The 19,992-nt window shown below is 43.3% G+C and overlaps 2 protein-coding genes and 2 long non-coding RNA genes across 4 annotated transcripts in view; 3 read left to right on the forward strand and 1 right to left on the reverse strand.

Annotated features, from left to right (window-relative positions):
* Positions 1–19,992, forward strand: part of LOC117387594 (NACHT, LRR and PYD domains-containing protein 1a allele 5-like) — a 769,741-nt gene that overhangs the window by 149,624 nt on the left and 600,125 nt on the right. The gene's annotated exons all lie outside the window — the stretch shown is intronic.
* LOC117386960 (NLR family CARD domain-containing protein 3-like) overlaps positions 1–19,992 on the reverse strand; it is a 53,026-nt gene that overhangs the window by 2,562 nt on the left and 30,472 nt on the right. Inside the window, exons 8-15 of the mRNA XM_055229693.1 lie at positions 5,137–5,231; positions 4,968–5,054; positions 3,442–3,540; positions 3,281–3,350; positions 2,982–3,180; positions 1,049–2,894; positions 815–982; positions 585–749 (exon numbers count right to left, since the gene is read on the reverse strand). Of these exons, the coding sequence (XP_055085668.1) occupies positions 585–749; positions 815–982; positions 1,049–2,894; positions 2,982–3,180; positions 3,281–3,350; positions 3,442–3,540; positions 4,968–5,054; positions 5,137–5,231 (2,729 nt within the window). The remainder of the gene's footprint in view (positions 1–584; positions 750–814; positions 983–1,048; positions 2,895–2,981; positions 3,181–3,280; positions 3,351–3,441; positions 3,541–4,967; positions 5,055–5,136; positions 5,232–19,992) is intronic.
* On the forward strand, positions 16,565–18,144 carry LOC117387031 (uncharacterized). Its single transcript, XR_008649142.1, has 3 exons — positions 16,565–16,597; positions 17,415–17,554; positions 18,131–18,144. It is a non-coding gene; the product is annotated as an uncharacterized LOC117387031 (long non-coding RNA).
* LOC117387029 (uncharacterized) lies at positions 18,152–18,567 on the forward strand. The gene is made up of 3 exons (XR_004542737.2): positions 18,152–18,212; positions 18,302–18,415; positions 18,491–18,567. It is a non-coding gene; the product is annotated as an uncharacterized LOC117387029 (long non-coding RNA).

Below are 19,992 nucleotides of genomic sequence, written 5' to 3' on the forward strand. Positions count from 1 at the left end.
TAGGTGTATGTATGTATATATCTCCTCATCCTCAACACCCACGTGCACAGGGTAGAGACCCAGTCCTGTCAGAACCCCACCCTGAGTCCTGCACAGTGGACCCTCAGATCCAGACTGAGACCAGGAGAAGGACCAGGTCTAAACCCAAGATCCAGGACAGACCTCAGCCCAACCCCATCGAGCTCTGGGACAGTCCTGACACTTCTGTCTTTAAGGCTCCACAGGGGATATATACAAGTGTAAATACTACAAGTACACATACTAGTAGTAGTACTAGTAGTAGTAGTAGTAGTAGTACTGCTGCTGCAGGACAAGTCTTAGTGTGAGCACTGAAGTATCTTCACCTTTGTTCATTTGAGCTGACAGAGAAAACTCTGACCTTTGTGCCAGTTTTCAGTCCTTGTGAGGTCCAGTAATTACACAGATCTGATCCATAAACCAGGTCCAACATCCTTGAACAATGCAGATGGAGCTGGGAGTCGCCTGAGGGTTGGTGGTTCCTCTGCCTTTGTGCCTAAAGGCCTCACCTCCAGTGTGCTGCTGTGTGTGTGGTTGTGCCTTTGACAGACAGGGGGCGCTCTCACCTGACAGACAGCAGGGGGCGCTGGTCCTGTAGAGCGGTCAGGAGCTCGGCTGAGGGTCCTGGATGGTTGTAGCTCAGGTCTAACTCTCTCAGGTGGGAGGGGGCGGAGCTCAGAGCTGAGGCCAGAGCAGCCCCGCCCCTCTGTGAGACCAGACATCCAGACAGCCTAAAGACACAGCATTACACTCATGTGGACACAAGGGGGCAGAGTGCATCATGAGAGCATCTCACCTGAGCGTCTCCAGTCTGCAGGGGGCGCTCTTCAGTCCAGAACACAACAGCTCCACTCCTGAGTCCTGGAGGTCGTTGTGACTGAGATCCAGGTGTGTGAGACTGGAGGAGCTGAGGACTAAGGCCAGAGCTTCACAGCTTCTCTCTGACAGGTTACAGCCGCTCAGTCTGGAGAGAGAAATGTTTATGTGGAAATTGAATCAAACCATCCTCTGTTAAACAAATGTTACTCACAGAGCTTTGTTGGAGGCCTTGACCACTGGCAGCAGCCTCAGGAGAGCCTCCTCTGAAGCACAGTATTTCTTCAGCTCAAACTGCTCCAGATCTTCTTCTGATGACAGTAAGATGAAGGCCAGAGCTGACCACTGAGCAGGAGACAGTTTAGCTTTAGACAGACGTCCTGAACTCAGGTACCATTGGATCTGCTCCACCAGAGAACGATCATTCAGTTCATTCAGACAGTGGAGCAGGTTGATGCTCCTCTCTGCAGACACATCCTCACTCAGCTTCTTCTTGATGTACTCAGCTGTTTTTATATTGGACTGGGAGCTACTTCTTGTCTGTGTTAGCAGACCTTGTAGAAGGCTCTGATTGGTCGACAGTGAAAGACCCAGGAGGAAGCGGAGGAGCAGGTCCAGGTGTCCATTTGGACTCTGTAAGGCCTGGTCCACAGCAGAGCGATAGAAGGATGACTCAGGGTCTGGACTCTCTGAGGGGACAGGGGAATCGTTCTTTGAATCTGAATGGTGCTCAGTCTCATGACAGTTAGATTTTGGACTCTCAGAGGAGTGTGGCGGCTCCAGCAGGTTCTCCCCAGAGCTGAAGAAGCTCTGATAGACATGAAGAGCAGCCAGAAACTCCTGCACACTCAGATGGATGAAGCAGTAGACCTTGTCCTGGTACAGGCCTGGCTCCTCTCTAAAGACCTGTGTGAACACTCCAGAGTACACTGAGGCCGCTGCAGCGTCCAGTCCACACTCGCTCAGGTCACACTCATAGAAGATCAGGTTTCCTTTCTGGAGCTGCTCAAAGGCCAGTTTTCCCAGAGACTCCACCATCTTCCTGGTCTCTGGACTCCAGTGTGGGTCTGTCTCAGATCCTTCTTCATACTTGATGTTCTTCACTTTGGCCTGAACCACCAGGAAGTGGATGTACATCTGAGTCAGGGTCTTGGGCAGCTCTCCTCTCTCTCTGCTTTTCAACACATGCTCCAGGACTGTGGCAGCGATCCAGCAGAAGATTGGCATGTAGCACATGATGTGGAGGCTTCTGGACGTCTTGATGTGGGAGATGATTGTGTCTGCCTCATCTCTGAACCTCTTCCTGAAGTACTGCTCCTTCTGTGGGTCGGTGAACCCTCTGACCTCTGTCACCATGGAGACACACCATGCAGGGATCTGATTGGCCGCCGCGGGTCGTGTGGTTATCCAGAGGCGAGCGGAGGGAAGCAGGCTCCCCCTGATGAGGTTTACCAGCAGCACGTGCAGTGAGGTGGACTCTGTGGGGTCGGTCAGGGCCTTGGTTTTGGTGAAGTCCAGAGGAAGTCTGCACTCGTCCAGACCGTCAAAGATGAAGAGCACCTGGAGGTGTTCAAAGCTGCAGAGTTCTGTTTGTGTTTGACTAAAGAAGTGATGAACAAGTGTCACCAAGCTGAAGCTTCTCTCCTTCAGCACATTGAGTGCTCTGAAAGTGAACGGGAACAGCAGCTGTATGTCCTGGTTGGCTTTGCCTTCAGCCCAGTCCAGACTGAACTTCTGAGTGAGCACTGTTTTCCCGATGCCAGCCACTCCCTTTGTCAGCACTGTTCTGATTGGTCCATGTGTGTGAGCTGGGCCTTTAAACATGTCTTCACATGTGATGGGTGTCTCTGCTGGGTCTGGTTTCCTGGAGGCTGTTTCCATGTGTCTGACCTCATGTTCCTGGTTGACCTCTGAAGACCCTCCCTCTGTGATGTAGAGCTCTGTGTAGATCTGATTCAGAAGGGTGGGGTTTCCTGCTTTAGTGATGCCCTCAAACACACACTCAAACTTCTGCTGCAGGTTAGACTTCAGTTTACGCTGACAAACTCCAGAATAACTCCCTGAATGAAGACAACAGATACAGGCCTGAGTCTCAGAGAATATAAAACGACTGTGAGCACCTTGTTAAATGTGTTAAATGGTCCTACTGCTCCACAGACGCTCAGCCAGCTCCTTCTGCTTCATCCTCCTCAGGAAGTTCAGTGTGATCTTCAGAACAGCCTCACTGCTGCTCCTCTGCTCTTCATCCTCCTCTGGCTCTAAGCATTCTGGGTAATCTGCACTCAGAACCTTGTGGAGCTTCTTCAGCTCCTTCTGGACAAAAGTGAAGATGTCCTCCTCCAGAAGCTGAACAGACACATTATAAACAACACAAATGCAGTCAGTGTCAGATCTGTGTGGAACAAGTTCTCATTCATCTGAACATTTACAAACTTTAGTGACAGACCTTAAATATGGAGTCCAGCTGTGTCTGATGGTGCTGACCACTGGAGACCTCTGGACCCTGCTGCTCCACTCTGTGAGAGAGACTCATCAAACACTTATGTTCATTTCTATTGATTTATTTAATTACTATTATTGATTTATTTAATTACTGCGTAAACTCACGGCTCAGCGGCAAAACCAATTGGCTGTCCCATAGACCAGTCACTCCTGAGGGACTCACAGATGGGACCAGGTTCAGATGGAGGATGTTTCTGGTGGATCCTGAGACACAGAAGAAAACACACTTCAGTCACAGTGACTCTTCTTAACACTTGTGACTGCACAGTCCATTAAAACAGCTGGAGCTGGTAAAAGTAAATAAAGAAAACCCCTGTGTCCATGTGTGCTGAGTGAGTGATGAGTGTGTGGTGTAAGTGGAGGTTGAACAGTTTTATTACGTCTGGTCCAAAAGCAAGTTTTATGAATGAAATGTGAGTAACTTATATGTGATAATGTTTGGTGATATGGTCATGTTTCCATCTACTTTTAGATTCTGTAAACTGTTACATCAACCTGCCCAGGGACGACAGGTGGAAATGATCATTTTCTGCTCTAACCTGGTACAATGCATCTTTCCTTTTGGTCAGTGTTTAGTGACACTGTCCCTGTATGAATAAAAAACATCCCATACAGAGCAGCACAGTAAAGCCCTCTCTACTCCAAAACACAGGACTTCTGCCAGTGTGGGCCCTGTACAACTAAGACACATCCACACATTCAAAAATAAAACTATTACAAGAAAAGACCAGAGAAAGTCAAGCATTTCAAACTGTTCACATCCAGACAAACATGAGCAATGCAGCATGAACAAGTCTCTCCATGGACCAGCACCAAAGAACATCTGACATGAGCCACATGAACCATCTCACATGAGGAGGACCTCAGGGACCCAACTCCTGATGGAGTCATTCTGTAGACCTGGTTTAGTCCTGGTTTAGTCCTGGTCTAGTCCTGGTCTAGTCCTGGTTTAGTCCTGGTTTAGTCCTGGTTTAGTCCTGGTTTAGTCCTGGTCTAGTTCCTTCCTGAAGATGTGAGACAGGCCTCTGCTCTGACAGTGTTTAAATCCAGGCTCAAACGGTTCTGTTTATCTGTGCATATGACTGAGAGGTTTTATTCAGCTCTACACTTTTATTATGATTATTTATGTTTTGTTTGTTTTGTGAGTTTAATGTCTTTCTTATTCTGTAAAGCTCTTTGAATGACTTTGTGTATGAATTGTGTTATAATAAACTTGTCTATTTGTCTGGGCCATGACAGTTTTATCTGAATTATTAAAGTTTGTTGTTTTCTTCCTTTTTCCTAAAAGAAGTTTGTCGACTGTTGTCTCTTTTCAGACTCCATTTTAATTCCAGTTTCAAATCAAAAGTGTCTCTGTTGGAGAAACACAGTGGTTAAAGTCATGTGACTTGAGCAGGTCCAGCGGGTGATGGGCCTGGACTAGGATCTCATAGAAGGACTTTTGTAGGACAAAGACATAAGTGTGTTGCATTTCCTGCTGCTGAGACGAGCATGAAGTTCCTCCTCACAGTCACAGAGGTCATCTGCAGCTCTTACACTTATGTTGAGTTTAATAAAAAACAAGTCATCCATATCATTCTAAAAAGGCTGTGAACATAAAGTCCTGACATTATGAGGTGAGTCTGACTTACTCTGGACCATGTTCTCTTTTTGACTCTATCTCTCGTACCATAGAGCGAACACTCTTGAATGAGACGGCCCTGGCCCCAGGAGCAGGTCTGTGGACACAGATGGAGCAGTGGCTTTAGTCTGAGCTCTGACATGGAGAACAGTGGTGGAGTGTTAGTGATCCTCTCTTACCTGTGAGCTTTTATAGAGGGAGGGGCTCCGTCCTCTCTGGTCTCTCTCTGATCCATGCTCAGTCCAGTCTGAGTGACAGTGAGAGGGCAGAGGTGCTGCTGAGGGACACAGGGGACCTCACATTAGATCACAGTCCTCAGCACTGGAGTCTGGAGTCTCATTTAAGGACTTCATTCCTGTGTTTTATTGTAACATGTGTCTAACTGTCTCATTTTTCTTCTTGTACTTTCTTTATCTGCAGTTCTAGAAAGTTTCATTTTCTTCTATGTTTTTGGATTTTCTGTTTCACACAATATTCTGTGCAGTTATTTTTGAGATGTTTTTCATTTTTTGGTCCATTTTGTCCCAGATTAACCAGATATGAGTTTAAGATTGTATTACACAAGGAAAAGACAGCTAATGTTTGTCTGGATTTGCAGATCTAAAAAAAAAAAAAAAGTTCATCTCCAATAACAGTTTTCTCTTGACGAACTCCAAACCAAGGGACACAACCTTCTGGCAAGAAACTTTAAACAGAAACACAGAGACAATGTACCGTAAAACAGACAGTAAAGAATCAAAGACACAGAGGCACATTTGGACTCAGCGACAGGTTGGTGGTTCTATTCCCATGTGTGTTAATGTGGACTCAGCAGAACAGAGAAATAAACCTGACATTACTCAGAGCTTTAAAGCTCAACTCCTTCCATCACTGCTGCTGTCTGGACCTGTCCTGGACCTGGACTTTGGACTCTGTCTGTGGACTTGGATCTGGCCCAGATCCTGAGTCTGGTCCTGAACGTTTCCCTCTTTACTTTTCTACAAACATCTTATTTTCTCTTAAAGGTGCACTGTGTAACTTTGCTGTTCAGGTCAAACACCTGCTGTTTTACATGGAGACATTATTGCTTTACTCAGAATGTTCCACAGTATGGCATTAAATTATATATTGTGACAAGCAGGTGACATCATTTGGTGGTGAATAAGTTCAAAGTAAAAATGTAAGTTTTTTGGTTTACAACGTGAAGTTAAATAAATGTAAAATAGGTTTAATGTTGTATTGTGGAACATTCTAGGCAACACCATAATATCTCCAGAGAGACCTCCAGAGATGTTCCATAATGCCTCTTTAATGGAGCGTCCAGGGCCTGAGGGTGTGTGTGCTTCAGCCTGTGATCCCTGTAAAACTGCTCGTCTGATTCTGTTGAGCACAAAACTAAAGATTCTGGACTAAATCCATAAATCATAATGTTTTGGATTTCTGCAGCATCTTTACACTGTATTATTCATTCAGTCCACACTCGCTAAATAAAGACAAGGCTTAAATGTTTGTCCAAAGTGGATCTGTCTCTGTTGGTGCTGTTCAGACTCTAGAGCAGGGGTCTCCAACTCAAATTATCTGGGGGCCGCAGGAGGCAGAGTCTGGGTGAAGCTGGGCTACATCAGGTATTCCACAAAAAAAGCTTTGTTCAAATCTCCTCAAACATCATCATTTTTTTCAACATACATGAGGAAATATGCCAGTTCTTGTGGATTTTATGGATATACTTTGTTATTTGTTGAATCTTTGTTGAAACATGGTAACGCCGCACTAACATTAAACTTTCATATTGTCCTGCGGGCCACAAAATATCATGTCATGGGCCGAAATTAGCCCCCGTGCCGCGAGTTTTACGCCCCTGCTCTAGTGTGATGATGTCATTCTCTCAGATGGGACAGAGACACATTTCTCTGTTGATCACATGGTATTTTCACGAGTCACATCAACATGTAAATCCACAAATGTTGAACCTGATTGTTTCTGTTTGTGACTCGAGCCAAGAACTCACATTATTACAGCAAATATCTGTGTTTGAATCAGACACATTTGACTCTTCTGTGTTAAATATGATTGTTCTATAGAATGTTGTGATGAAACAGCCATAGCAACACAATAATAAAACATGAATGATCAACCTTCATCAGCCTCTGGAGGATCACAGTCCAACATCTTTACTGTTTATCAGAGATCTCAGGAGAGACTTTATATCAAACCTTTGACCTGTGATTAGGAACATAAAACAAACCAATAACAGCCTCATATCCCAAACACTCAAGTCTTTCTGACACTTCTCTGTATAAACTACATTAGAAAAACCAAAAGATGATTTGGTGATGGAATAAATGTAAGTAAAATGTCTGAGCTCTGTCCAATCAGAGCAGGCGATGCAGTGATGTTATGTGTGTTTGTTTATAAAGGAGCAGATACAGAGGAGAGACAGACGTGGATCAGGACCATTGGGACTTGTGCTGTACTCACTACTCATATGATTTTAAAGGTAACTAAGTACAATTACATGGCTGCAATTATACTCCATTACAAGAACAAGTACAGGTTTAAAATTTACTACAAAAAGTACAAATACTACAGAAAACTGGGCTAATTCATTTGTTTTCTCAGATTGAAATGAATCAAGTCCAAGTTCAAATCTAAGCAAAAAGTTCAGTTTATTCTAAATGTAAAACAGGTGAATCTGAAAATGTGACTCAATAACCCATTAGAAGTGAAGAGTCTGATACCATAAAACTAGGATTACATAAAGAATGTGTTCAAAAAGCCACAAAGTGACTGTGACACAACACAAGTAAATATAAGTCATTATTACCTCAGACAAACAGTCCAACACCTCCTGAGTCACTGTGAGCCTCCTCTGCTCCTCTGCTCCTCTGCTCCTCCTCTGTTTGATATAAAGTCTCTCCTGAGATCTCTGATAAATGTGAATAAAACAACCTAATCTGGTGTTTTTACAGCTGTGTGCAGTAAAGATGTTGGACTGTGATCCTCCAGAGGCTGATGAAGGTTAATCATTCATATTTTATTATTGGGTCCATTTAGTTCAGAGTGTTGACTCTCCAGCGCCGCCCTGCTGGTGGTGGGAGGGGCTGCGTCCTCTCTGTTCTCTCTCTGATCCAGGCTCAGTCCAGAGTCCTACAGAATGACATCATACTGTTTAGCCCCGCTACATTTCTGACTTCTCTGTAAAAACGTCTTTCCTGTCAGCACTGTGGTGATTCGAGGTGTAAATGGTTTACATATTCAGAAAGATGAATGTCGTAGCTTTCATTTGATGTGTAGAGTGTTTGTGTGGGTGACGCAGAAATACACGTACATTGCTGTAAAGTTGTAACGTAAAGGCCGGCGGGCCGTCGGAACGCTAAGTGGTTAATGTTCATATCTTGATTTACAGACACAATAGTGAAATAAAAACCCCAGGATCATGTAGAGGGTTAATACGAACATTTAAGACCAAAATGAGTCTGAAGCAGCAGAGACAGAGAGAGGGGACAAGGTTTTTCAATAGAAAGTGAACTGGAGCCAGAGTCGATGGAGCTGGTCCTGTACTTACGCTGTGGGGCACTTGATGTAGTCCTTGTTGTTCCTGCCACAGTTGCCGTATTCGTTTCCTTTAATATTTGCCGTCTGGAAGCAAATATCTGCTGCTTTTGTGGCTGGGTCTGAAAAATGAAAATATTTCAAACAGATGGAGGCAGATAAATAAATGATGTTCAAATGCAGTTTTGTTGTACAGTGAGTTCTTGGGTCTAGTCATAGAAATGATCAGGTTCAACATTTGTGAATTTACCTGTATATTTGTATATTTGTATATTTGTATATTTGTATATTTGTATATTTGTCTATTTCATGGCAAAGTACAATGTGACCAACAGGGAAAACTGACTGTGGCGCCCCCATCTGGGAGCATCACATCAACACGTTCTAGAGACTTAAAAGCACCAATATACAGGGGAAAAAGTATTTCGTCAGCCACCAATTGTTCCAGTTCTCCCTCTTAAAAAGATGAGAGAGGCCTGTTCATCACAGTTTCACTTCAACTATGAGACAGAATGAAAGAATCCAGGAAATCACATTGTCTGATTTTTAAAGAATTTATTTGCAAATTATGGTGGAAAATAAGTATTTGGTCAATAACAAAAGTTCATCTCAATACTTTGTTATATGCCCTTTGTTGGTCAAATGTTTTCTGTCTCCAGAGGTTTTCACTGTTGCTGTAGTTTGGTCCATTCCTCCTGCAGATCTCCTCTAGAGCAGTGATGTTTTGGGGCAACACAGACTTTCAACTCCCTCCAAAGACTTTCTATGGGGTTGAGATCTGGAAACTGGCCACTCCAGGACCTTGAAATGCTTCTGAAGAAGCCACTCCTTCATTGCCCGGGCGGTGTGTTTGGGATCATTGTCACGCTGAAAGACCCAGCCACGTTTCATCTTCAATGCCCTCGCTGATAGAAGGAGGTTTTCACTCCAAATCTCACGATACATGGCCCCGTTCATTCTGTCCTTTACAGGGATCAGTCGTCCTGGTCCCTTTGTAGAGAAACAGCCCCAAAGCATGATGTTTCCACCCTCATGCTTCACAGTAGGTCTGGTGTTCTTTGGATGCAACTCAGTATTCTTTCTCCTCTAAACATCTTTAGATGTTCCCACATCCCTTTTGAAAATGTTCAATGTGTTTTGTGGAAGATAATTTATTTTATTTTATGGACTGTAATGACATGTATTACATGATTTATGAACATACTCAAATAAAATTCAATTCAATTCAAATTCAATTCAAACACGACAAATTTAGTTTTTACCAAAATGTTCTATTTTGGTTTGATCTGACCATGTGACATTCTCCCAATCCTCTTCTGGATCATCCAAATGCTTCTATCAAACTTCAGACGGGCCTGGACATGTCCTGTCTTCACAGGGGACACGTCTGGCACTGCAGGATTTGAGTCCCTGGTGGTGTAGTGTGTTACTGATGGTGCCTTTGTTACTTTGGTCCCAGCTCTCTGCAGGTCATTCACGAGGTCCCCCCGTGTGGTTCTGGGATTTCTGCTCACCGTTCTTGTGTCATTTTGACCCCACGGGGTGAGATCTTGCGTGGAGCCCCAGATGGAGGGACATTATCAGTGTCTTGTCTTCCATTTTCTAATAATTGCTCCACAGTTGATTTGTTCACACAAGCTCTTACCTGTTGCAGATTGAGTGTTCGGGGCCTGGTGTCTACAGTTTTGTTTGTGGTTCCTTTGCTCTTTGGTCTTGTCCATAGTGGAGTTTGGAGTCTGACTGTTTGAGGTTGTGGACAGGTGTCTTTTATACTGATAACCAGTTCAAACAGGGGCCATTAATACAGGGAACGAGTGGAGGACAGAGGAGCCTCTGAAAGAAGAAGTGTCAGGTCTGTGACACAAATCTTGCTTGTTTGGAGGAGACCAAATACTTATTTTACCGAGAAATGTATCAATTAATTCATTAAAAATCCTACAGTGTGATTTCCTGGATTCTGTCTCTCATAGCTGAAGTGAACCTATGATGAAAATTACAGGTCTCTCTCATCTTATAATTACAAATGACAAAAACTGCAGTTATTTCGATAACACAAGGTCCTCTCTAAAAAATCCTTAGTTGCATTTAAGGCAAAAGTGCTCGAGCTGGAATAAGGTCAGCAGTATCGAAATTGGTATTGAAACTGAAAAAGCCGTTTAGAATCAGAATCAGATTTTGGGGATCCGATCCAATCAGTGGAAATACCACCATTTGTTTGTTTGTTTTTCTGTACATAACTGAGTAGAAAAGGTCCATATAAGACTAGTGCGTTATTACATGAACCAAATCAAATGTGTATATTTTGGGGTCTATGACCTCTGACCTCTGACCCATCTGTACCTGGGCTGAATAATCGTCTGCATTGGTAGTCGTAGGTTTGGCAGCGTCCCTCGTAGCAGTACGCCGCTCCGCTCTGACACTGAAGTCCATCCATCAGGTAAAAATCATCTGGACAAAACGCACTTGTCCCTAAGCAGAACTCGGGCAGGTCACAGCTGTCCTCAGAGCGTCTACACGGAGTGCCAGCCACTTTGAGCTGGAAAACACAACAACAGTTTATCCAGAGTAGAGTTTTACAAACACGGCAATGCTGACAACTACTAGCATGCTAACACACACCTCCTGATGATTGGACCAATGCAGACAGTACACAGTGGACATGTTTTGACCTCAAGAGCTGCTTATACAATAAATCTGTTCTCAGAGACAGTTGTGGCTTGTGTGACGTGCAGCTGTCCACAGGAGCGGCCGACAGCGCCGCACTTTGTTGTGATGACGTTTACGGCGACGTCGCAAATGTTCCAAACCAGAAATCAGCAGACTTGATTCTGTTCTTAAGTAGTTTCAGATGTTGTGATTTAAATGACAGCCCATATGGCCCTTCTGAAGTCCTGTCTCTCTCTGATCTGTACAGGACCTTGTACTTCCAGGTGTAGAGGTGTGTCTGCCTGTGGATCCGGAGATTAGTGGACGGAAGATTTTCACCATTTCACTCGACTTTGAAACCCTTTGGATTTAAGCTGCCACTGCTCCATCGTCTTAAAAGGCTCCAGAAAACACTAAGGTGGTTGATATTTTCTGTCACAAGGTTTAGTGTTTTTACATTCATCTATAAATAATGACAAACAAAAGAGGCTTTTAAAAGTATTTTGCTTCTTTATTTAACTGGAAATAAGGACTGGAGTTTAATTCAGCACAAAATGATTCAGTGTGTCAAAGAAAAATAATTGTAGTTAAACAAACTTAATTTTATTTAATTCAATTCATTTATTTTTGTAACGCCCAAAATCACAACAACAGTTGTCTCGAAGGGCGTTCATGTTTTGGTTGATGGGGGAAACCGGAGTACCCGGAGGAAACCCATCCAGACACAGGGAGAAACAAGAATAGCTTATTTAACTCTCCTCTCAAACCATTTCTTTTCTCTGATTCAGATCTGAACCTCACTCTCTTCAAAGGAGTGGTCTGTGTCTTTGAGATGCAGATGAACAGCAGACTGTGTCCTGAGCTGCTCTCTCGATGGTGTTGGTTCATTCTCTTATGGAGTGACTGTTTACTTCTTCCTGCACTCTTCACTGAATGGAGTAGACCATGTTACTTTGTTGTGGCTCAGGGTTTTGTCCTTTGGGTGAACCAGTTTCTGTCTTAAAGTGTTTAGAATAGAATATTCTCTGAAGGTTTTCAGACACACCCAGAAATTGGTGGGCCATTAACACTTAAACTGGAGATAGTAGCTGTTTACAGTTTCAGTGTCGTTAGCCCCTCCCTCCAGACAGATATAAGGCAGTGTCCAGCAGTAATCTGACCACAACTGAAGAAGAGACTTGGACGAGCAAAGAAACGTCTTCACTTCTACAACGATTTGTCCAGTGACAGATTTAAACTTGGTCTTTTTCTACGGATCAGACCTGGACGACTGAGGGATTCCACAGACAACTAAAAAACAACAACTAACATTTGTACATAAAAGGCAACCTCACAAACTCTGAAAGTCTATACTGCTGCCCCCTACAGCTCTGAACTACTCACTACACTTACACATTCTGACCTACCAACACCGACTGTGAACCTTTCACAATCCCGTTGGCCTGGGCTGTTGAGCACCAGGCAGCCTAACAAACTCTGAAAGTCCATTCTGCTGCCCCCTATAGGTCGTAATTACTTACTACAAACTCAAAACGACCCCTTACTCAGAACGACCCCTTCACCAAAACCGACGCCAAAAAGACTTCCTCTGTGGATGAGGACCATAGAAATCTTCTGCAAAGTAGTCTTTCCTGTTCTGACTCACTATTTCCTTTCCCTCTTGCCTTTGTAAGTAGTCGTGTTTCTTATGCAACCACTGTGTTCTTTCCTCTGTCAACTGTTTTGTCATGATGTCTGTTTGTGCTGCCCTCCTGTACTCTCTCTCCCCCTCCCTCACCTGTCTGTCTGGAGCTGGGCGGAGTCTCTGACTCCTTCTGCTCACACCTGGAGCGCATTAGTGCAATCACCCTCACCTGTGGTGGCGCATAAGACTCGGCAGACTACACTCGGAGCCAGACCGTCCGCGTGTAAAACGTGAATGTTCCAGCTCTGTTTTTTGCATTCCTGTTACCCGCCTGCTTGTTCTCATTTTGGATTTTGCCACCATTCCAGACTCCTGCCTCTACGCACCGGTACAGGAGCTCTCCGTCTGTCCTGCCTGCCTCCTGGATCCTCGTGTGTGTTATTTGAACTGTTAAGACTTTAATTCACAAGACTTGTAAATAAACACTGTCAACCCGCTCTGAGTCCGCATACTTTGGTCCTGACCCGCACCGTTACTACATATACTCAGTCAAATCTGAGTATCAGTCACATCCCTGGACAAACTATGGAAAAAAATGACACCTGCAGTCCAGAAAATACTGTGATCCTGTTGACTAAGACCAGCTCAAGATGTAGAGATGGATCTCCAGGTGCTGCACTGTTACTGCCCTTAACACTCCCACAAATTCAGAGGACAAATTCTACAAACATTATTCAAACCCTAAACGTAATTGTCTGTTTTCTTTCCAGATCCAGATCCAGTTGCCAGGAGCCATCTTTCCGTACGTGTTCTACCCAGTCAAACTGCCCAAGTCCATCGTCATGGAGGCAGGTCTGTGCCGACGCTTCTGCTGTTCCACCAAACACTGGATTCATGATATACATGTGAATAAATATGAAACATGTTTTTAAAAGTTTGATTTTGTTCAGAACCAAAGCCTTTGATCGACATGAGCATCGTGATCAGAGCAGCCGGACGCTCCGACATCTCCAGAATCAAGTATGTCAAAAATATATTACATTAAAGCTGCAGTATGGCACTTTTTATTTGGACTGACAAAATAAAAACTGAGCGGGCTTGCATCTCCACAAACCTCCAGAAAGCTACATACTGTGGCTTTAACCTCCTGGGACCTGGCACATTTTTAGAAGAACAGCAATAATACAAAAATGTTCAATTTAGAATATTTTTAAGAGTTTAGAAGAGGAGTGGGCAAACTGTTTGACCCACGGGCTACAGTGGGTCTAAAATGTGACAGGGGGCGGGGCCAGAACATATATGTAAATATGACATTAGACATTTGACCTGTAACATGTAGCAAAGCCTGAATATACAAGGCTCATTGTACAAATTGTTTTCCAAATGCAATAATTAAATTGATAATGAATTTATTACATTTCAGTTAAATAAACAGCAAAAAACAATGTTTACCCTTACCTATTTTAATATAATTTGTTCATGTTCATCGGGCCAGTTTAATAAGACCAAACGGCCGTGCGTGGCCCCCGGGCCGTAGTTTGCCCATGTCTGGTTTAGAATCTTCAGAATATTTTCTTACATTTATTTTTGTAAAGTCACATGTGTCCTGGTCCTGCAGCTCTTCACATGCTCCACATTGTTCCAAGAGGCACAATTGTTGTTTCTCATTTTGTTTTGATTCAGAACAAATGTTGCCGTTTCAGGCTCTTAATGAATAGTTTTTGCAAATCATTATTCAAATGTTTTATCAAAATGAGTAAAACGTAGAACGAATGTCCTCATATGTGGACATAATATAGAAAGATAATTCTTTATTTTTACTCATCAGGTCCAATCAACTCAAATAACAAAGAGAAATGAATAAAGACATGAAAGAGCTCAGGTTTGAGCAGGTTAAACTTTTATATTTATTAAAACCAAAAATCCCCTTTTTTACTTAAACTGACATAGAAGTTTGTGCCAGTTTTGTTTCATATGGATAAGCCCAGTGATTACAGAGATATTAACATAAACTAGGTCAAACATCTATACATTGACAGTTCCCTTCAGACTCCCCCTGAGGACCTCACCTGTCTCCAGCTCAGGTTAAACTCAGTTTATTACTGCTCCATGTAACGCGTGATAGACGAGGTGGACTGACTGCAAGGATGTCTCAGACTAGATTCAGTAGGGAGCCAGTAAGTGAAAGAACAGACAAAATAAAGTTGATTATATTAATATTTTTTCTATATATAGTCAGAAATGCAATAATACTTATAATAATCAACATTTATATTAAACAGATATACAATAATGAAGATGTGATCAGTCAAAATAAAGAAAATAAATGAATGACAACTTCAGACCCGTGAAATCAGATTGTTCATGTGAATATTTAGTCCATGAGTTTGTGTGTGTGTGTGTGGGCAAAGTCTTTCAGACCAAGTTTCAAAGTTTGTATCAAATCCAGCGACAGAGAAAAAGAGTTCAATTTCCTCCCACAGAGTGGTGTATGGGCAGCTCGCCATCACAGGTGAAGTTAGAATCATCAGACTGAAGGGGGAAAAAACCTGACCTGTACATGGTCAAAAAGGAAAAACCCAAATTAAAGTCACATTATGTAGCTTACAGGCTATAAGCTAAACAATAATACATACAGTTACAATTAGTATGAATTGCAACATTATTCATATCAAAATATTATAAATTACTCATTAGATAATATTAATTTCACATTTCCAAAAACATAGTGCACCTTTAAGTTAACTTCCTCTGTTTTAGGCCATTAACTGAAATGAAATGTGTCAAAGTTCTTCAAAGTTGCGCAACAAACAAAACGTAGCTACATTGGCCAAATCACCCATATCAAAATAACAAAATAAACATCAAAACGGGGGTAACTCAGAAAACTAAAAGTGTCCTTTGACTTTAAAGGTTTGGCCTTTAATTCGGCATAAGTATAAACTTGATTTAGTTTGTATTTAATCAATACTGACGCAAATCAGGTTGCACTCTTCATAGGCGCTAGCATTAGCGTGTTTAGCCGCACCTCTATGGGGGTTCGTCACAGCTTAGCGTAGCACTAGAGTGGAGCTTTTTTCTCAATTGAACAGCGGTTAAAACAAGAGCAAGACTCACCACTGAGCGGATGGTTGAATGTGTAGAATGCAAGAAGTTGATTCGGATTTTGATCGACAAATGATGAGCACGAGCCACAGTGAGCAGCAAGAACCAGAGCAGGAAGTGACAGGGGCGCGCCAGGTACTTAAACACTCACCGGTGCGTTCATGGGTGGGGGCAATCTAGGTCACGTGGGTTACAGTCTGTGTTTGTCTCCTGCAGGTATTTTGTGGCGTTGATTCAGGAGATGGATCTTAAAGCCTGGGTTTCCTGTACGCCATCTCGGACCTGTTCACTCCGGAGAACGCCAGCGCTGTCCCCACGGAGCAGGAGGTACTGTGCGTTTCCATGTGTGGGTTAGGGCTGAGCGAGGCCTCGGGTTTAAAGGGGATCAAAATTCAGTCGTGTTTAATCATCTATGATATGATTGAGGGTTTAAATCCAGAGGTCCACAGCCAATCACAGTAAAAACATGGTTTAGGGAGGAAATTTAGACATTTTTTTGTGTTGTGTGTCTTGTTTATGTTCATGAAATCAGTTTTGAAAGGTTTTTATATTGTTTTTGTTATGCATAAACTTATTTTTTTGTTCTATCTATATGTGATTTGTACGTGTCTCCTGCAGGTGGAGCTGTTTGAGAAGGACATCGAGTACATAAAAGCTGAGCTGAACCATGGCTCGGCTGCAGATAACTCTCCCATCAGTCTGAGTTCTTCCACATCTCTCCCATCAAGGTCTGTGTGCTCACTCTGGACTCATTTATTTCTCAGTGCCTTTTTCACCCTTTACAAAGGATTTTTAAAAATATATAAATACGTTAAGGTGGGGCCATATCATATTGTTCAAATTTGGAATATTGTGTGATAATTCTGCGTGCACTGCAGCTTGTGAACCCGAACATCTACAGACATATTAACCCTGACTCTCTGTGGAGCGTAAACACTTAAACTGGCTTTAAAACACTCTGAGTCACGCAAATATCCTTAAACAAATGAGTACAAATATTATAAATGCCACTATTAAAGGTCCTGGATTGCACAAAATTGACTCTTGAGAGCTGTAAGATGTTACAATACTGTTTCCTCCTCACAAACAGACCTGGAGTTGTGTTTTGTTTCATTCACACATGTTTGAGTCACACTTTATCATCAGTCTGTAACATCTACAAAGCTCAAAATGCGACGTTCCACTTTGTGATGTCATAAAGTGGTAGTTTTCATGTTAACGGCTCCTTTTACCTTTAGTTCAGTCGAGATAAGTGACAACTCCAGGACTGAAATGATCCAAATGATTCTATAAATGAAGGTGTGTGGAGTTTAAAAACACAGTGGAGCACTTCCTGTATTATCACACGATGACATCACAAGGTGGAACAGAGTGTTTTCAGTTTGAGAGAAGAACTCAGCCTAAATCTGCAGGTTTGTGTGTTAAACATGTGAGAATGAAACAAAACACAACTCCAGGTCTGTTTGTGACGAGGAAACGACAGAACAGATGAGAGAATAGAGAGTCACATGGGCACAATTAAAATGTTTAAACGTTGTGTTGTTGTTTCAGATGAGCTTCTCTCTGAGCGCTGGAGGAGAGGACGGTCTGAAGGAGAAGAGGGACAAAGAGCTGATCCCAGTGCAGAGTCTGAAGCTGCTGCTGAAGAGTATAGGAGCCACGCTGACCGACGTGCAGGACGTGGTCTTTAAGTACGCACTCACACAGGACTTAACTGGCCAGACAGCTTCAGACTGAGAAATATAGTGTCATGTGACGTGGCTGTTGAGTACTGCTATATCCATATTTAAACATGCCTCTAATTGTTATTTTGAAACAAAAAAGCACATGCCTTGATTTAGTGGAATCATGATACTAAAATTTCAAACTCAACTTCGATACTAAGGAATAGCCTCAATACAGATTCTGATACCACAATGATAAAAACACTCATTTAAACAGTAGAATATGATCCTGCCAACAATGAGCATCTAGTTTTGATACTAGTTTTAGTATTGATTAGTGTCTGATTTTTGATACTTGTTTAATAAAATCCCTTTTTAATTTTTTCATTTATACGATGCTGCAAATTCAGATGAAGAACCTTGGTGTTATTGTGATTTCTATGGGGGTTCTGAGTGATGTGAATCCAAACATCAAATATATATGTTCTGAATGAAGCTGAATACTGAGTCTGTATTTGTTATAGTGTCATCAGTGTGTATTATTGTACATATCCTACAGTAATATGAGTGGAATGATCTCAAATGGACATATGTTTATTTCAGACTGGCCTTTTTTGAGCGGAAGTTCATGTTCTGTACGACACAGCAGCTGCAGCGGAAGGTCATCAGACACTACTCTAAACAGGTCACATTCAACACTACATTAACATCATTTTGCCTGAGAGTGCGTTGGTTATTTCCTTATTTTCTGTTGTTTTCTCTTCTGTTTCCCAGGCGATAAAGCAGATGTATGTCCTGGTGCTGGGCCTGGACGTTCTGGGGAATCCGTTTGGTTTGATCCGGGGTCTGTCCGAGGGCGTGGAGGCGTTCTTCTATGAGCCGTGGCAGGTACAGACTTTACGTCAGTGTCTTTGTTCTGTTCATGTGAGTCCAGTGTTTTTAATGCTGTTTGGGGTTCCTCAGGGAGCGATCCAGGGGCCGGAGGAGTTTGTGGAGGGCGTGGCTCTGGGGGTCAAGGCCCTGGTGGGAGGAGCTGTCGGTGAGTGGGTCCTTGTTATACTGCATGAAACTATCAGAGCGCAGAAAGCAGGGAGTAAGTCATTTAAAACATGTAGGATTCAAAAGGAAACTAAAATATTAAAAGTCAGACATCTTTGGTTCGTGTCATTTTTCAATCTGCTCAAATGGAAACAGAAAAACAAACCTGATCCTGCTCCTGTCCTGAACCTGCTGAAGCTCCAAGTGTTTAAACTTCTACAGTGTTTGGTTTTTCTGTTCAAATGTCAAAGTAAATGTGTTTCCAAAGGCTCCTGTTCGATTAAACTGTTGTATGTGGAATATGAAAAGTACTGAGTGTTTTTTCTATGACGTTACAGCGACACCTAGAGGCCACAGACAAACACAACAGTTTAGAGTCTGGAGTTAAACACTGTCAAAGTCGAGGCCTGAGTCACATCTTCAGGACGAATGTGCCAGGATTTAACTGTAGAAAACTCAAACTGTGAGTCCACATGTTTAGACCTGGTTCAGTCCTGGTTTAGTCCTGGTTTAGTCCTGGTTCAGTGCTGGTTCAGTCCTGATTCAGTGCTGGTCTAGTCCTGGTCTAGTCCTGGTCTAGTCCTGGTCTAGTCCTGGTCTAGTCCTGGTCTAGTCCTGGTCTAGTCCTGGTCTAGCCCTGGTCTAGCCCTGGTCTAGCCCTGGTTTAGCCCTGGTTCAGTCCTGGTTCAGTCCTGGTTCAGTCCTGGTTTAGTCCTGGTTTAGTCCTGGTTCAGTCCTGGTTCAGTCCTGATTCAGTGCTGGTCTAGTCCTGGTCTAGTCCTGGTCTAGTCCTGGTCTAGTCCTGGTCTAGTCCTGGTCTAGTCCTGGTCTAGTCCTGGTCTAGCCCTGGTCTAGCCCTGGTCTAGCCCTGGTTTAGCCCTGGTTCAGTCCTGGTTCAGTCCTGGTTCAGTCCTGGTTTAGTCCTGGTTTAGTCCTGGTCTAGTCCTGGTCTAGTCCTGGTCTAGTCCTGGTCTAGTCCTGGTCTAGTCCTGGTCTAGTCCTGGTCTAGTCCTGGTCTAGTCCTGGTCTAGTCCTGGTCTAGTCCTGGTCTAGTCCTGGTTTAGTCCTGGTTTAGTCCTGGTTCAGTCCTGGTCTAGTCCTGGTTTAGTCCTGGTTCAGTCCTGGTTCAGTCCTGGTTCAGTCCTGGTTTAGTCCTGGTTCAGTCCTGGTCTAGTCCTGGTCTAGTCCTGGTCTAGTCCTGGTCTAGTCCCGGTCTAGTCCCGGTCTAGTCCCGGTCTAGTCCCGGTCTAGTCCCGGTCTAGTCCCGGTCTAGTCCCGGTCTAGTCCCGGTCTAGTCCCGGTCTAGTCCCGGTCTAGTCCCGGTCTAGTCCCGGTCTAGTCCCGGTCTAGTCCTGGTTTAGTCCTGATGTTCTGTTGTTTCTAAATCACATGTGTCAAACTCGTCGTTTCCTGTAAGAAGGAAAAGT

The sequence above is a fragment of the Periophthalmus magnuspinnatus genome, chromosome 19, assembly GCF_009829125.3.
Source record: "Periophthalmus magnuspinnatus isolate fPerMag1 chromosome 19, fPerMag1.2.pri, whole genome shotgun sequence".
Classification (NCBI taxonomy): domain Eukaryota; kingdom Metazoa; phylum Chordata; class Actinopteri; order Gobiiformes; family Gobiidae; genus Periophthalmus; species Periophthalmus magnuspinnatus.